The 15,836-nt window shown below is 37.4% G+C and overlaps 1 protein-coding gene across 2 annotated transcripts in view; it reads right to left on the reverse strand.

The window, feature by feature from the left end:
- STXBP5L (syntaxin binding protein 5L) overlaps positions 1-15,618 on the reverse strand; it is a 184,872-nt gene extending 169,254 nt beyond the window's left edge. For both annotated transcript variants that reach the window (XM_013127458.3, XM_005143026.3), the window contains exon 1: positions 15,421-15,618. In XM_013127458.3, the coding sequence (XP_012982912.2) occupies positions 15,421-15,618 (198 nt within the window). The remainder of the gene's footprint in view (positions 1-15,420) is intronic.
- Between the last annotated feature and the right edge of the window lie 218 nt (positions 15,619-15,836).

Consider the following 15,836-nt stretch of genomic DNA (forward strand, 5'->3'; position numbering starts at 1 on the left):
TCGTTATTCTCTTTCAAATTTTCTTTTAAAGCATTGTAAGCAAATATTCTTACGGTGAATTGCATATATATATATATACATACATATATACCGTTAAAGTAATCTTCACACAACCAGCTTACCTACATGAATACAGTAAATTGATTATTTGGGCTTACTAGTATTCTACCACAGGACACTTTAATATGCTGTACAGAACATAAGAGTATCTTTCCCAGATACTTATCTTACTCAGATATTAAGGAGGGCCACCCAGATGATCAGGAGCTGGAGCACCTCCTGTATGGAGACGGGCTGAGAAAGTTGGGGCTGTTCAGCCTGGAGAAGAGAAGCTGTATGGAGACCCCAGTGCAGCTTCCAGTGTCTGAAGGGGCCTATGAGGGTGCTGAAGAGGGACTTTTCATTAGGGCCTTGAGCAATAGGACAAAAGGGTGATGGGTTAAAACTAAACGAGGGCAAATTCAGGTGAGATATAAGGAAGAAGTTCTTTACTGCAAGGGTGGTGAGGCACTGGCACAGGTTACCCAGAGGAGCGGTAAATGCTCCATCCCTGGCAGTGTTCAAGGCCAGGTTGGGCAGAGCCTTGGGCAACCTGATCTAATGTGAGGCATCCCTGCCCATGGGAGGGGGTTGGAACTGGATGATCTTCAGGTCTTTTCCAACCCAAACCATTCTATGATTCTATACCATGATATATGTCATTAACTGAAAAAAGAAAATCTCAGTAGCACAATATATACTATCCACTATAATTGTTGACATGGTTTACAATACAATCTTCCAGCAGAAGAGTTTTTAACTTTTTTTTTCCTATGGCAGTTTTATATTAGACTGCAATGACCATTTTTTTCAAAGTGATTTTTTTTATTGTCTAAATAGCTTCAAAAATACAGAACTAAACTTAATCTTAAACCTAATCAATTAAATAATATGGTTTATAGTAAAATCTGTCCCTGCTATTTGCATAAACTTAAAATTTGTAACTTTTCTACCAGTGTTTTACAGATACCCTGTTTATCAGACAGCAAAACTTACTTAGCTAAATATTTCTTAGATGCCTATTTGCTAAACCTGGCCTCTGTAGTCTAAGCCTGTGACTCTGGATGTAAAATCTACATCCAAACTGTGACCAGCATGTCACATGCAAAAACCTCATTGAAGCAAGGAACTGATTGGTTAACCAGATAGACGATGAATGTTGACTGAAACCTATATAGCCTCTTACTCAGCTATATAGGAAATTAGAAATGCCAATGATTATAGCTTTCACCAAGGTTGCAGTGGTGAAAATGGGTGCTTACAAAGATAAGCTGCCATGTATTGTATTGCTTTAAGACAATGACATCCCTCATTTGTGCCTGGAATCTCTATTAAGACTGTTGCCTGCTCACAAAGGACGGAAAGAGGACAAGATATCAGTAAGCTTCCAACCCAAAAAAAAGAAGTGTCCCTCCTGTATTGTTTTCTTATAAAATTTTCATTTTTTAAAGGAAAATTTTTTGTCAAAACATAGCTTCACTGAAACTTCCCAAAACTTCAAACCCAAGCCATAGATTCCACATAACCTTAACCTACATTAGGAACCAAGGCTTTTGAGCATCTTCACAGGATATCCTAAAAATTATCTAAGAAAAAAGAACAACCAACCCCCAAAACTCCAGGTTAATACACCCATAGGCAGCTCTTTACGCTCTGTAAAGCTTAGATGATCTTATGCTCCTTTCCAACCCTAACTATTCTATGATTCTATGAAACAGTCATATAGTAAAAAACATCTACTCTGGAGCTATAAACTGGGAAGGTTGATTGCTGTCCCCTGCAAGACTGTATAATAAAGACTAATGGAGCACATGGATAAAGACCTTTACAGAAGCCAGTAGAGCTTCTACAATAGCAAATCCTCTCTAACTTGTTTTCTCCAGTTCTATGAAGCAGTCAGCATGCATGTAAATAAAGAGAATATGAATAGAATCACAGAACGGCTTGGGCTGGAAAGGACCTTAAGGACATCTGGTTCCAGCCCCCAGGGACAACTACCACTAGACCAGGCTGCTGAAAGCTCTGTCCAACCTGACCTTGAACAGTGGCAGCAACAGAGTATTCACAACTTCCTTGGGCAGCCTGTGCCAGTGCTCACCACCTTCACAGTAAAGAACTTTTCCTTATATCTCATCCGAACCTCCCCTGCTTCAGTTTAAACCCATTACCCCTTGCCCTATTACTACAGTCCTTGATGCGGATGACTGTATGTAACAATTTATGTAAGAAAGAATATGCATATGTAAGAGAATACAGATAATTATTCCAAAGCCTTCCTGTAACATCCCACAGCAACATTATTAAAGAAATAAAGTTGTCATGGGAGTGAAAATAAAGGATAGGTTTTAACAGATTCAATTACCATGAAGAACATTCAAAACGTAGGGTACTCCATGGAGAAGTGTTTGGACCACTTTCATTCATCATTTTTAATTATGTGTAAGAGGTAGTGAACACTGAAATCTCCAAGTTCATAGCTGATAGCAAGCTCCTTTGCATAGTGAAATTCACTGCTGATGGTTATCAACTCCTGAAAGACCTCCTCAGCCTGAGTAAGTGTGCATGAAGGTGATAAATGAGATTCAGTGTGGACAAATGTAAGATCAGGAACCTAAAGGAAAAAAACCCACAACTCTTCACTAGATTTCCACAATGCTGAATTTGGAAATGGCATTTACAAGTCAGGAAAGTGATTTTATGGGCATGGTTGGCATTCCTCTGAAATCTATGGTTTAATGTGCAGCAGCAACCCAAAAAGCCAAGTAATATTGAACATATTTCATCAGGAAGAGCACAAAGAAAAACAGAGGGCACTGTTTTGCTGCTATATAAAACCTCTGTGAGACCATTACTTGAGTACTATGAAGCTCTAGTCTCCACATCTGAAGTAGTCAAGTCAAAGCTGATACAGAGAAGGCAACCAACGCTCAGGGTGTCAGACACAAACCTCATCAGGAAAGACTAAAACTGCCAAAACTTCAGTTTGGAGAGGAGAAGGCTGTGAGGGGATATGACTGAGATTTTCATCATCAAAAGAGTGGGTAAGCTAAACATGGAACTGTTTTTTCAGCTAAACCAGAGAGCAATTCAAAACAAATGAAAGTTTAAAACAGGAAAAAAATAAAAACAAAAAACCCAAAAAACCAAAACTTCCTTACACAACAGGCTATGAAACTGGCCACTGTGAAGGCTGACAGTACCAGGAAGTTCAAAAAGGCATTGGACAAATTCATGGACATTACTGAAATGGATTATAAAAGGACTGGCTAGGGATACACTCTCTGATGTCTCCAATCAAGTGATGGTGGATGATGGGACATTAGAAAGGGGATGATCTATAGAAAGTGATCTAACTTATTACTCTTCCTCAATGACATAATCTATTGCCACTATCAGAGACTGACTGCTGGGTGATATGGACCATTGGTTTGTCTCACCAGGGTATTTCTCATAAGCTTATTATCTTCACCAGCAGCAGAGCATCTGAGAGAGGGAGGGAAAGGAGAGCAGCCTTGGTGAAGAAAGACACAGAAGAGAAAAAAAGAAAGGAAAATGTGGGTTCAGGAAGGAAAAAGAAATGTTGCTGAATTAGGTAATACAGAGACAGGAAGAAAAACTATGCACAGGGAACAATAGGATTAGTCAATAATGTTCCTAACATTTACATACACAACTTTTGGAATAGAGGAATGATACTTTCAGCAATAGGCAAATTTGGGTTGTCTTTTCCTTCTGAAAATTTACAAGTTTTACAGAGCTTACTTTGCTGTAAGAGGTCCCTCAATAAGCTACAGTAGATTTTTAAGAATCTCTGTCCTGGACAAAAAGCAGACTTCAAACACAACCTGAATTTTTACAGTTTTGTTCCACAAATATCATACACTGACAATTATATGGAAAATTCAGTGCTGGAGTATTTAAAATTAACTGACCTGGACAACAGATATTTTTGTACTATGAACACATGAAATATTTTTCCCTTTGCAAACAGCTTAATGTACTTAGAAGACATAAAACATAATGCTGCAAAAAGCAGCATCAAGTCTACATTTTAATATGTATTGTTTTCACTCTACTAGTTTTCAAAAGCCTGTATGCAGACCACATGACTGGGTTTTGAAACATGCTAGTTCTACCACACATTATATAACTTTTCAGTTTCCTCATGCAGATCGGCCCTGAAAATGAAAGTACATCAAAAAGGCATCTTCCAGACAACAACCTTAAGAAATAAATAGCTAAAATGTAGAAGAAACCTTGCAGTCCTTCCTAAAATTCCTCTTTTCATGACCAAAATCTCTGCAGCAACTTCAGAGATGGTTTTTTTTCCACTGTCAGTTTCACTTCAGCAAACTGGATGTTAAGAACTGTCATCAAATAAGAATGGTCCTATTCACACAGGATTCATATTGATACAAATAGCCAAGTTAAGTGAACCATGGGGGAAAAATAAGGTCTTCTGAATTTCAAAAAGCATTTTCATTCTTTGAAATATACTGTAGCATATCAAAAATACACAACTAATAATTCAGACAAAAACCTACAAATAAATAAAATGACATTGATCCTCAAAGAAGGATGCTGGAAAGGGACTCTTCATCAGAGCCTGGAGCAATAAGATAAGGGGTGATGGGTTTAAATTTAAACTGAGGAAGTTCAGGTTAGATATAAGGAAGAAATTCTTCGCTGTGAGGGTGGTAAGGCGCTGGCACAGGTTGCCCAGAGAAGTGGTAAATGCTCCATCCCTGGCAGTGTTCAGAGCTGGACAGGGCCTTGGTTGACATCATCTAGTATGAGGCATCCCTGCTCATGGCAGGGGGTTGGAACTGGATGACCTTCAGGTCCTTTTCAACCCAAAATATCCTATAGAACCATAGAATCATAGAATAGTTAGGGTTGGAAAGGACCTTAAGATCATCTAGTTCTAACCCCCCTGCCATGGGCAGGGACACCTCACACTAGACCATATCACCCAAGACTTCATCCAACCTGGTCTTGAACACTGCCAGGGATGGAGCATTCACTACCTCCCTGGGCAACCCATTCCAGTACCTCAGCACCCTAACAGGAAAAAATTTCTTCCCTATGATACTATGAACTGCATTATTCCCAGTTCACAGCAGAGATGAGGTTGGAGGGGAATTCTGCTGACTGTCTAGTCCAATCCCCCCTGCCCAAAGCAGTGTTTGGATTTTAATTTGATTGATCTATTTAAATCAGTCTTGCTGTGGCCAAGCAACCACTTGACAACTACACCATGTTGCCACATCTACCACAGCGCTGAGTCACAGCTTTATAGTCAGTTAATACAGTAAGTTACAGGATAATACATGAATATGATCATCCCAAAGTAGGTATTACCCCCTTTGGAGAAAACCTAAATTCAAGAGAAACATTGTATGCAACTGTTTTCACATTTTTCATTCCCATCCTTTCTAAAAAATAACAAGTTTTAAAAAAAATTTACAAAAAGGGAAGAAAATGGAAAATACAACAATGAAGGAATTGCATCCATTTTCAGTAAGTATGTTACAGCAGACTCCTCACTCTTACCATTTAAACTAGCAAGAAGAAATGAGGCATCAATCTATAGAAAATGCCATGGACTTTAATAGGATTATTTTTTGCCTTGGCTTTAATGTAAAATACTAACAATAAAAAAATCCAACCCTAAACCACTGATTTTAAACCCTAATTTGTCCTACCTACTTAAGTAAGGCTTCTGTCCAAATGGGAATCATTATAGCCAAAGTAACTCAAATAATAGTTCATATTGATTTTGTTGTTGTTGTTGTCTCATTTAACCATATTACTCTATAACTTGAAATAGTTTGGTTCAGAATATCATCTGTCTGATGGAGATCTGGCTTATAGGGATTTACAAGAATTGTAAAATCATTCAACATAGCCAAGAGCCTTGAAAGAAAATATTTTTGTCGTCATTATGACTGTGGATGCAGAAAATAACATAATTTCATAACTTTAATGGAGAAAAAAAATCATCTATTTTTATTAAAGTTCTACCAGAACAACATAGCAATAACTAATTCATTTTGCATGTCGTCTCACTTCTTGATTTTCTGGGACTTTGCTACTTTAGGCTGATCATGTCCTGTTCTATTCTGGCTGATTGTGGTTCCTGTTCTGAAGCAGATGTTTTGTTTGCTGCTTTCAGAATATTTCAATTAAAAAAAGAAAAATCACAAAAAAACCCACCCACACAAAACATAAAATTTCAAAAACCCCAAAAGAGCCATAAAAACTTTTGCACACAAATGCCCTGCTGCTGTGATCCAAGAAAACTCTGCTACTCCACTAAAGTTCTGGAAGGTTGATTTTTCTATTATTATTATTTTTAATCTATAGAAACACAGTGCTAACCCCCTACTTTGCTATAATCTATATTCTTGATGTATTTCCATGGAAATCTTTCATTTTGCAACAAAATTTGGCATTCTACATGCTAAGATTTCATTCCTAGCATCTACAACACATTTACTACTTATTACTAGCTCATAGTTAACATTCTCCTACCTTCTTTCTGTATGCATATTGTATGCAAAGTGGACTTTTTTCTGATGTTGAATGGAGAATTTAATCAGAAGATGCTGGCCAGCATCCCATCTCACATATGGTGAAGATATATTCCAGATTAACTTGGGATATGTTGTGGCAGGTTTTGCCCTCTAAAGAACTGAAATCCAGCAGATCTTGCACATTACTATCCCCTGCTGCATTGCCCATGATGCTACCAAGATCACAGCTCACAGACACAAATGAAGGCAATATATCTAAAGATGGCAAGAATCAGATCTCTGTTTACATAACCACATGCCAGTTTTCCTGCCTTTGCCTCATTCAGGGAGCATTTAAAAACATATGTAGGGACAAATGAGGAATAAACTAGGATTCTTTGGATCCACAACAATTAACTTTTATCCACAGCTACAGTGGAATGTATCTGTAATACAACTGAAAGCACATATCCACCCTTAAGGGATGCAATAGATAGAATGTGATGAACCAAGCCAAGAGGAGCATTCATAATTTATTTAGAATGAATCTTTGTTGACGTCCAGTGGATAATGCAGAGACTTTATCTCACAGGAACACACGGTGAGTAACATCCATCCTTCCCACATGCTGCGTACTCTTCAAACCAAATGTGGTGGTGGACAGGAACAAAATATAAGCAGACACTTCAAGAAAATAAAAAGATGCTATAAAGACTAGACTGCCACACATTCAGAGTTAACTGCATACCAGCTGAATAAGAAACCTGACTTCTGAGTGTTAACCTCATGGCACTCTTCAATAGCATTTATTTAATGTAATAAAAACAATTGGTTTTGATTGATTAGATTCAAATTCTGCAAGAAGACATGCTACCATATACACCTGCATCTGCACATATACCACTGAACTCAGTAAGGTTACTTTTGAGTACATGCATTCATCAGTTCAAAGCCTTAAATATTAAGGGTCAATTGTTTTCCAGTACTGTATACAACTTAACTTCAAAGGAACCATAAAAAGTGTACCTCAGCAGACTTTGACCCTAGCTACAGGCGACAGATTGTCTCTAGCATTTTTTACTATACATAGTCTATGCTGGTGATCTGCTAGGAATGGACACAGCACTGCACAAAGATAACATCTTATTACATTTGAGCATATTTACTAGCCATCTGTACCTAACAATATTGCTTTCTCTCTTCTCCACAGATGCACATTACTTTTACTTCCAATCATAAAATCCTCTAACTTTGCACTATAATGACTCTAACATATATTGTGACAAATTAATACATCCCTATAACCTGCTTTTCTAAACACTTTTTCTTAGAATAGCCAATAGACCAGTACGTTCATAGAATCATAGAATAGTTAGGGTTGGAAAGGACCTTAAGATCATCTAGTTCTAACCCCCCTGCCATGGGCAGGGACACCTCACAAGTATTTTAGTTCACTTCTCTACTGCTTCTTTGTTTCCAAAGTGAATGTACTAACTTTTCACAGTATTTTCACACAGACCTTGCAAAGGGATCTGGGCATATACTATGCACCAGGCAGTGTCACGTGTCTCAGAATAAGAATCAGATATGAATGGAGATTCATCTGAAATAACCAAGTGAGAACATGCTCTGTTTTAGATTGCACTGAGGACAACTGCATGTTTTACGTAGCATACATATTTCTATTTGGAAAACCAGAAAAATCTCCTATTACTTCATAGTTTTATTCAGGAACTTCTAAATAATTTATCAGTCATCTCTTTAAATTAATGAGGTACAACTTTTTCTTTCATAAAAAAAGTAGGAAAGGTTGCTTATACAGTCAATGTTTTGCACAACAGCTCTACAATCAGAACATTCTGATATGGGCCAACCACGCTGAATTTCCTCCATCCTCCCAGAAGAGATTCAAAACCACTTTTCCCACTAAAAGAGTGAGAAAATGTCTCATTAACTAACCAGTGTCTCACAGGTAAGGTGAGGTATATCCAGTGTGTCCAATTCCCACTACCAGGGAGTAACAGTTAAGAGGATAAAAATCATGGAATATAGAATAAAGCAGAGACAACAATACCACACAGCAGGCCTAAGCTATGTAGACATGAAGACACTGCATTTCTCAGTATGTTTTATGGGTTTTTTCACCATTTCCAGGATATCCATAGATTTCCCAGTCCAATAATTAGCTCAGGGAAGGAAGACTGGAGTTCTGCTATGATGATCTGATCTCTGAACAACTGCCTGTGAAAAAGTGACCCCTGAACCAAGAGAGTATTAACCTATGCCTAACATGCACTTTCAGTGAGGAGGGACATTCTTTCTCATGAGGAAAACACATACCCTGATTCCAATTTTTTATCCAAGGACTCTACATGATTGAAATGAATGAACCCTTGGAATAAAACAAACAAAACCACCCCAAACAAACAAATCCACAAACCAAAAACAAAATAACCCCACTTGAAATGGCACACAAAAGTACCTCAAATAGTCTAACTTTTAGATTACTCTGTGTGGAGTCAGGAGTTGACCTCTGATCTTCATGTGTCTGTTCCAACTCAGGATATTCTATGATTCTTATATTGCTAAAAAATGCAAGGTCAACCCTAAAGAAGCAGAAAATTTAGAACATGCACTAAGATAATCTATGCAACTTGAATTTCTTTCCCTCTTATAGGAATCAAATTCTCTTTTTCTGCCATAGAACTTCTGCCTCACTCCATGCATAGTACAGTCTAGTCTGTTGCACGGACAAACCAAAAGTGATCCATCGAAGAACTGTTGTCTGCCAAATCTGTGTAGTTGGCACAAACCAGGAAGGTGAAAGGTACAATTCAGATAGAATTTCCTCTCTGCAATTCTCTATCAATGCTCTTATCATTTAGTTTTGTAAATGAGCAAGCCAAGGACCATGAATTAAGCTTTTAACATGTGGCTGCTAATCATGTTTCCATTCTGTGATTGACCAATTTGGGATAATTGAGGTTGATGATATTCAGACATCTTCAGTACAATTCACAGGTCCAGGACGGAGCCAGAATTCCATCTGTAGTTATTTGAGACAGGAAGGAAATTCAGAACCATTCCAAGGTGGACACATAAATTGAGATGTGACTAACAAGCCCAAAGACTGTCTATTCTTGCAACAATTCTTGCAACAAAATGTGAAAACAATGGGAGGCATAATGGGAAGACATAAGTGGTATAAAAACATTAAATATCCTAAAAATTAAACAAATCTGATTCAAATCAGGTTCAGCTGAAGCTCAAAACAGTGGGCACTAAACAATCTAGCATTTGGGATTTTCATCTATACTGCAGGAACAATAATACCTCCATCTCACAAAAATATTATGAAGGTCAATTCACTAATGTTCATAAAGCTTGTAAAACTACAGTGGTGAGCACTTCTGTTACAAAAGTCTATGAGGAACTTATATTCAGGCATGCTCTGAGTTCTCATTATGCAAGAAATACTGAAGTGCTTTCCACTGAGCAAAAAACACTATTCATTTTACTCAATTAGACCTATAGAAGAAATATTGATCATGTAATTAAAGGTTGTATGCACAAACAAACTTAAGAAATCTGGAAGTTCTGAGTGCCTTGTTTTGCAACCTTAAAAGTCTTAAAATTGTTTTGAAGCTGTAATTGCATGTGTTGGCCATGACGTGTCTACGTTAATGCATTTAGGATTAATATTTGATTAATGAGCATAGTGATGCAAAAAGATAAGTATTCGCAAAAAAACAGAACAAATGAGTCCACTTATACTACTATAGGTTGCTTCAAATCTTCTAAGTTCTTAAAGAAGCTTTTAATGTGTTGTGCTCTTCAGCACTAAAGAGTCTGGGTTGTAATTAATGCAAACATTTAAAAAAGAAAAGTATGTTATGCTTATCACACATTTCATAAAATTACTATCATCTAATTACAGAAGTGTCATTTATGCCTCTCTAGTTTTAAACAGAATAGGGGTTTGCACCTAGCATTGGATCTGAACTGCAGTATATAGGAAAAATCCTTCTGAAATTATCTTATTTACCATTAAAGTAACTATGTTCATTTACCATTAAATGAACTCTGAGCACTTGCAAGTAAGGGTTAATACTCTTTTTAATATGGGTTTTCTCTGAAATGTGGCACTTCACACACTTCTCTTTCCCCTGAATACCCTTATTAAGGAAGCAACGCAGATCAACTAAACAACTCAAGCCAACTAAAACACTATGTATAGTTTATAACAAAGAATTATTATTATTCATAGCAAAACATAGAACTATGTGTTATTATGGAATTGTTCTTAAACTGTCATTCCAAAATTCATCTTCTCTCCATTATCATTGAACTATAATGTCATGTTGCATCTGCAGTTAAAGTACCTCCTTGACTGTTGTCAACTACAAGTGACGAAATGTTCATCTTCACTGGTCAACAAAACACAGTATTACCATCTATAAACAGTGGGAATTAAAATTTAAGACCACCTTACAGGAAATCCAGATAGAATCATAGAATGGTTCAGGCTGCAAGGGACCTTAAAGCTTATCCAGTTCCAACCCCCTCCCATAAGCAAGGGTACCTTCCACTAGAGCAAGTTGCTCCAAGCCCTTGAACACTGGCCTTAAACACTGCCAAGGACTAGGCAGCCACAACTTGCTTGTTCATCCATGCAGGCCTACTTAAGTTACTTAAATTGGCTACTGAGGGTCTTCTTTTGTCAGAGATAAGGAGGGTTAGGAAAGCACAGTTGCAATGGGCTATGAGCTTCCATACCAGTTTCAACAAAAACCTAGCACTATTCTGGCCTGCATGGATTTTGTACAAAGATTCAGTAATGTGCCTACTGAAACTGTGACAATACTACCAATGTGAATGATACAGCAAGATTCAAAGGGATGTTTATTACAAGATTATTCAGTAATTGACACTAAAGACCAGTTTTGGACAGAACGCAAATCTTGTGCTTCAGGGTTTAAAGGCAGTCTATAACAATCAGCTTTTGGGGAATAACTCTGTGGGAAGATAAGTTCAGCTGTTCTTATACCTTTTCTAGGGTATCAGGTTGGTGAAGAAAACATTCTACATTAACGGTACATCTACTAAAGTGCAACTGTTACTGTGCTCTAAACTGAGGTCTTGATTTCAAGCACTTTCTGCACAGTTATTAACATGCTCTGCAAATTAAATCCCCATGATTGTTCTTCAAGAAAAGCTCAAAGAGTTTTCTGTGGGAGACTTATTTTCATGAAAAATATGCACTTTCTTTTTAAAAAATGTACATCTTCATTCTTACTCAGTTTTTCCCAACTGCACCATCCCCTAACAATGAAGCTTCTGCAAAAGTAATAAGAACACTGCTTTCACCTTTTATCTTCTTTCTGTTTGAAGTTCTATTCAAATAATTTACAACATCCTAATTGTGATCTTCCCACTTCCTATATTAATAGCAGATCTCTCCCCAGTGCTGTATTTTAGTTTCCAAATGCTATGGACAAACACAGGTGAACCTAAAAAAATCATTGCCAACATATATACAGTGGGAAAATATAAAGGAGCAAACCCGAGGAAACTAGATCTATCCTTGTTAAAATTAACATATGCTTCACTAACATATTCTACTGGATCATGCCTAGTTTTTGGCATGATGCTCCTATCTGACATGTTGAACTTAATGTGAACTATAATCAATACTTTCATGATTTCCACTTTGATACTCAAATCCCAGCCCTAGAAATAAGAATCTATACCTCAGCTTCCTGTTATCACAAAATACAATTTTGACCAAATTTGACATTACGTGAATACTTTGAAAGGGTGCCACTGATTCCTTAGTACAGTTACCAACCTTGAAATTTATCATGCTTAAAAGAGGCCAGTTCGCTCATATGTAATAATTTCAACAATATTTCATTTTTTTACTTTCAATACAGAAGATGAATGATTGAAATATAAATGCCCAAAGTAAGTTATTGTATACATCTCAGTGTAAAATGAGATATTCAGTTTACTTTTATTAAGTTCTGAACCTGTATCTCAGAAAGACACTGTGATAATAAGCATTCTAAAAACATCACAAAACAGAGAGACAGCTTTCAGATGTGTTACTAATGAAATCAGGTGCGTTACCAATAGAAAGAGTTTTGGAAGAGGGCTGGATCTGTGATTTTAGCCAAGCAGACCTCCCAGAAACTTCAGAAAGGCCATTTATTTAAATACAAACTGCAGGGTAATGCTCTTTAATTCTCAAGTATGAGTCAGCTTTTGTGTTTCATATTTAAATAAAGATTTTATAATCAGCAAAGAAAGAAAAACAAGTTTGAGGTGCTACTTAGACTGCGAGCCCATCTGCCTTGATCCTGCAGATCATAACAAACCAAAACTGCCATTAGCTTTACTCAGTTCTGTGTGCAGCAGGATCACAGATCATGGATCCTGAAATATGCAGCCTATATAACTTATGTAACTTAACATGAAAATACACAATCAAAACACCAGACATTCTACACAACAAAAGCTCAGGGAAGGCAATGCTTGGATTGTATGTGCCTTGCTGTATTTTTGATTTAATTCAAATTGAATGAGGTATGAATTCTGGCTTGGATCCTGCACCCTGAAGCACGCAGGATGAAAGCTGCGCCTGCGTCAAGTCCCACTGCCTTTAGTACACTTGCATAGTACATAATGCAGGATGGGGGCCTGTAGGGCTTTGCTGGTTCACTCAAACATGCTTGAAACATTATTAAACTGCAGTACAGCTGATTTAGAAGGGCCTGTTGAATAAACATTGCAGTATTTTATGAGCACATAATCACCAAGTATTTTGGAAGTTTGCTTTTAGCATACTCTTGTACCTTGAAAAAAAGGAAGCTGGTGGTTTGCATACTATAGAGTAGACTTCTGCAGTGCCATGCATTCATAAGCAAGTGCTGCTGCAAGCAATCAAAAGCCTTCCTATATGCAAATACTTACTTTGCTGAGAACATTTTAACCTGAGAGCTAAGACAAACAAATACTGCCCACTGAAATCTTCTCAAAAATGACATATACCTATACACCAAGTAGATCTACCAGATCCATTTCCAAGTGAATCTAGCAGATTAGGCAGAAAACTAATTTCTTTTAATCTTACATTACCTATTTTTGCAAATATATCATACAAACCAAAAAACATCATGTTAAATACAGACCTTTGGCCCTATCAAATGACTTGAATGCAGAAAACTATGTTTTCAGCCTTACTTAAAAGTCCCAGAATGTCAGACCTTATAAGGATATTTTAATGTGTCTTAATTATCTGCATTATTGTTTTATTGAATTTTCACTGAAGTGGCAACAATGAGAAATTGCTGTACTGAATACCTGGAGTCTCACAAAATGCTAAATTACTGTGAACAGAAGCAAAAGGAGTCAAATTCAACCCTGGGAAACAGATATGACTCTAATGCACTGATCACTGACACTCTATTAAACTACTGAATAATTTGACTTAGAAGGCCTGAACCTGTTTTGGTTCAGGATGGCAAAGAAGTATAAAACCTTCAGAAATTAGAATTATGTAGAACCTATTTCAAAGGTCTCCAACTGTTAAGTCATAGTGGCTCACCCTTCTTCCCCTGAACTCTGCAAGAGTTTTGACACCAGCTATAGCTGGAAATCAAACAGAACTGAAATCATGATATCCAAGATGAGAGAAGCTGTGTTTCACAAGGATCAGATCTGCACACAATCTTACGGGCTTGTCTTATTGTTTATATTTCTTCCTTCTCCCCAAAACACAAAAAGAAATGAGAATGCACTCGAGTTTGCCATAACCTAAATTTGAAACCAATTGGTATCTAGCTAATAGCTAATTTTATTAGCTATTTCCTAGCTAATAAAAGGAAAGTATACTGAATAAGTGAAGCTCATTTACCCTCAGTAAGGTAAACTGCACTAGTCACAAATTCTGCATTTGAACCTTTTAAGCAAAACAAATAAGCAAACAAAACTTCTAGTAAAGTCTACTGAATAACATCAAAGTTAAATATCACAGCAGAGGACTGTAATATAATCTCTCCTTTCGTTTTTGATCATCATTCCAAAAGTGTAATTTTCATATTCCAGAGTGGGTCAGAAGTACCAAATAGTTTGTGCTGATTTTACTTGTGCAATTAAGGAACACCAGTGAAAACTTTGTTGCAGAAAAGTGACACAGAACATAGAATACACAGGGATATTATGTTTTCTACTCAAAGAAAATTCCCACTTAAGGACCTAAGCAGTACATAAAACCCAATGCCAAACAGATTTGGCAACTTCTGATATTTATGCTGCCCCACTAAGTTTGTTGTCATATAATCTTCAGTACTAACGCTAAAAAAACCCACCCTGAACCTATATCCAGTCCCTCACAAATCATTGAGGTGCACATTCAGTAATCACTGCGTTGTTTTTTATTTCAAGTTTTATTTCTAGTTGGTGCCTTTTCCTTAAGAAGGACAAGAGAATGAGAAGAGTGAGGAGGGGAAGCAGCTGTACACAATTTTGAATCTCTAATGACTTGTAAATGTTATCTGTACTAGCACCAATTGATTTGCTTTCCTGCCCACAATCTACTTACTAGTTTGGGGTCCAAGCACAGACTCAGGATTTGGCCCTGAATGCTGAAATCAAGACTGTTATTAATTTACTGACCACCCCAACTCTGCAGCAGGAAGGAAAAAAAGCATCAACGAGACCTCTGCCTTTTCATCCCGAAGTCCTTATACAACCACTGCAGTTCTCAAGTAAAAGGCTTATTGGCATCATATTACTGCCCCCACACACCACACAGCTTTCCTTATTTCCATAGTAAAAGAAAAATAGAACAAATTACAGCCCTTACCTTACAAATCTGGAAATAATCTGAAGTGAGCGTCTCCTGGATCTCATCTCTGGGTGTCCCTGCAGCTCCTGCAGTCCCTCCTGGGTGCATGGAGCCTCCACCAGCCCCGCTTCCACCACCACTGCCACCACCACTGCTTCCTCCGGGGGATGAGGCAGTTAAACCATCCAAAACTTTGCGAAAATTAAATTTCTTCATTTTGGAAAAATCTCTCGGAAGATTGGGGGGGAGAGAAAGGATGTGTCGTAACACATTCAGCTACATGGAGCAGAAAGGAAAGTCTTTAATGGTCCTCTGAGTGAGGCAGCACTCTCGTACAAGAGTCTGGTACCCACCACAACGTCAGTATTAGGTATGATTGATTGAAAAATACAAAGGCTTCATTTTGTCAGCTACCTGGAAAGGTCCTTTCAGAA

Source organism: Melopsittacus undulatus, chromosome 2, assembly GCF_012275295.1.
Source record: "Melopsittacus undulatus isolate bMelUnd1 chromosome 2, bMelUnd1.mat.Z, whole genome shotgun sequence".
NCBI lineage: Eukaryota > Metazoa > Chordata > Aves > Psittaciformes > Psittaculidae > Melopsittacus > Melopsittacus undulatus.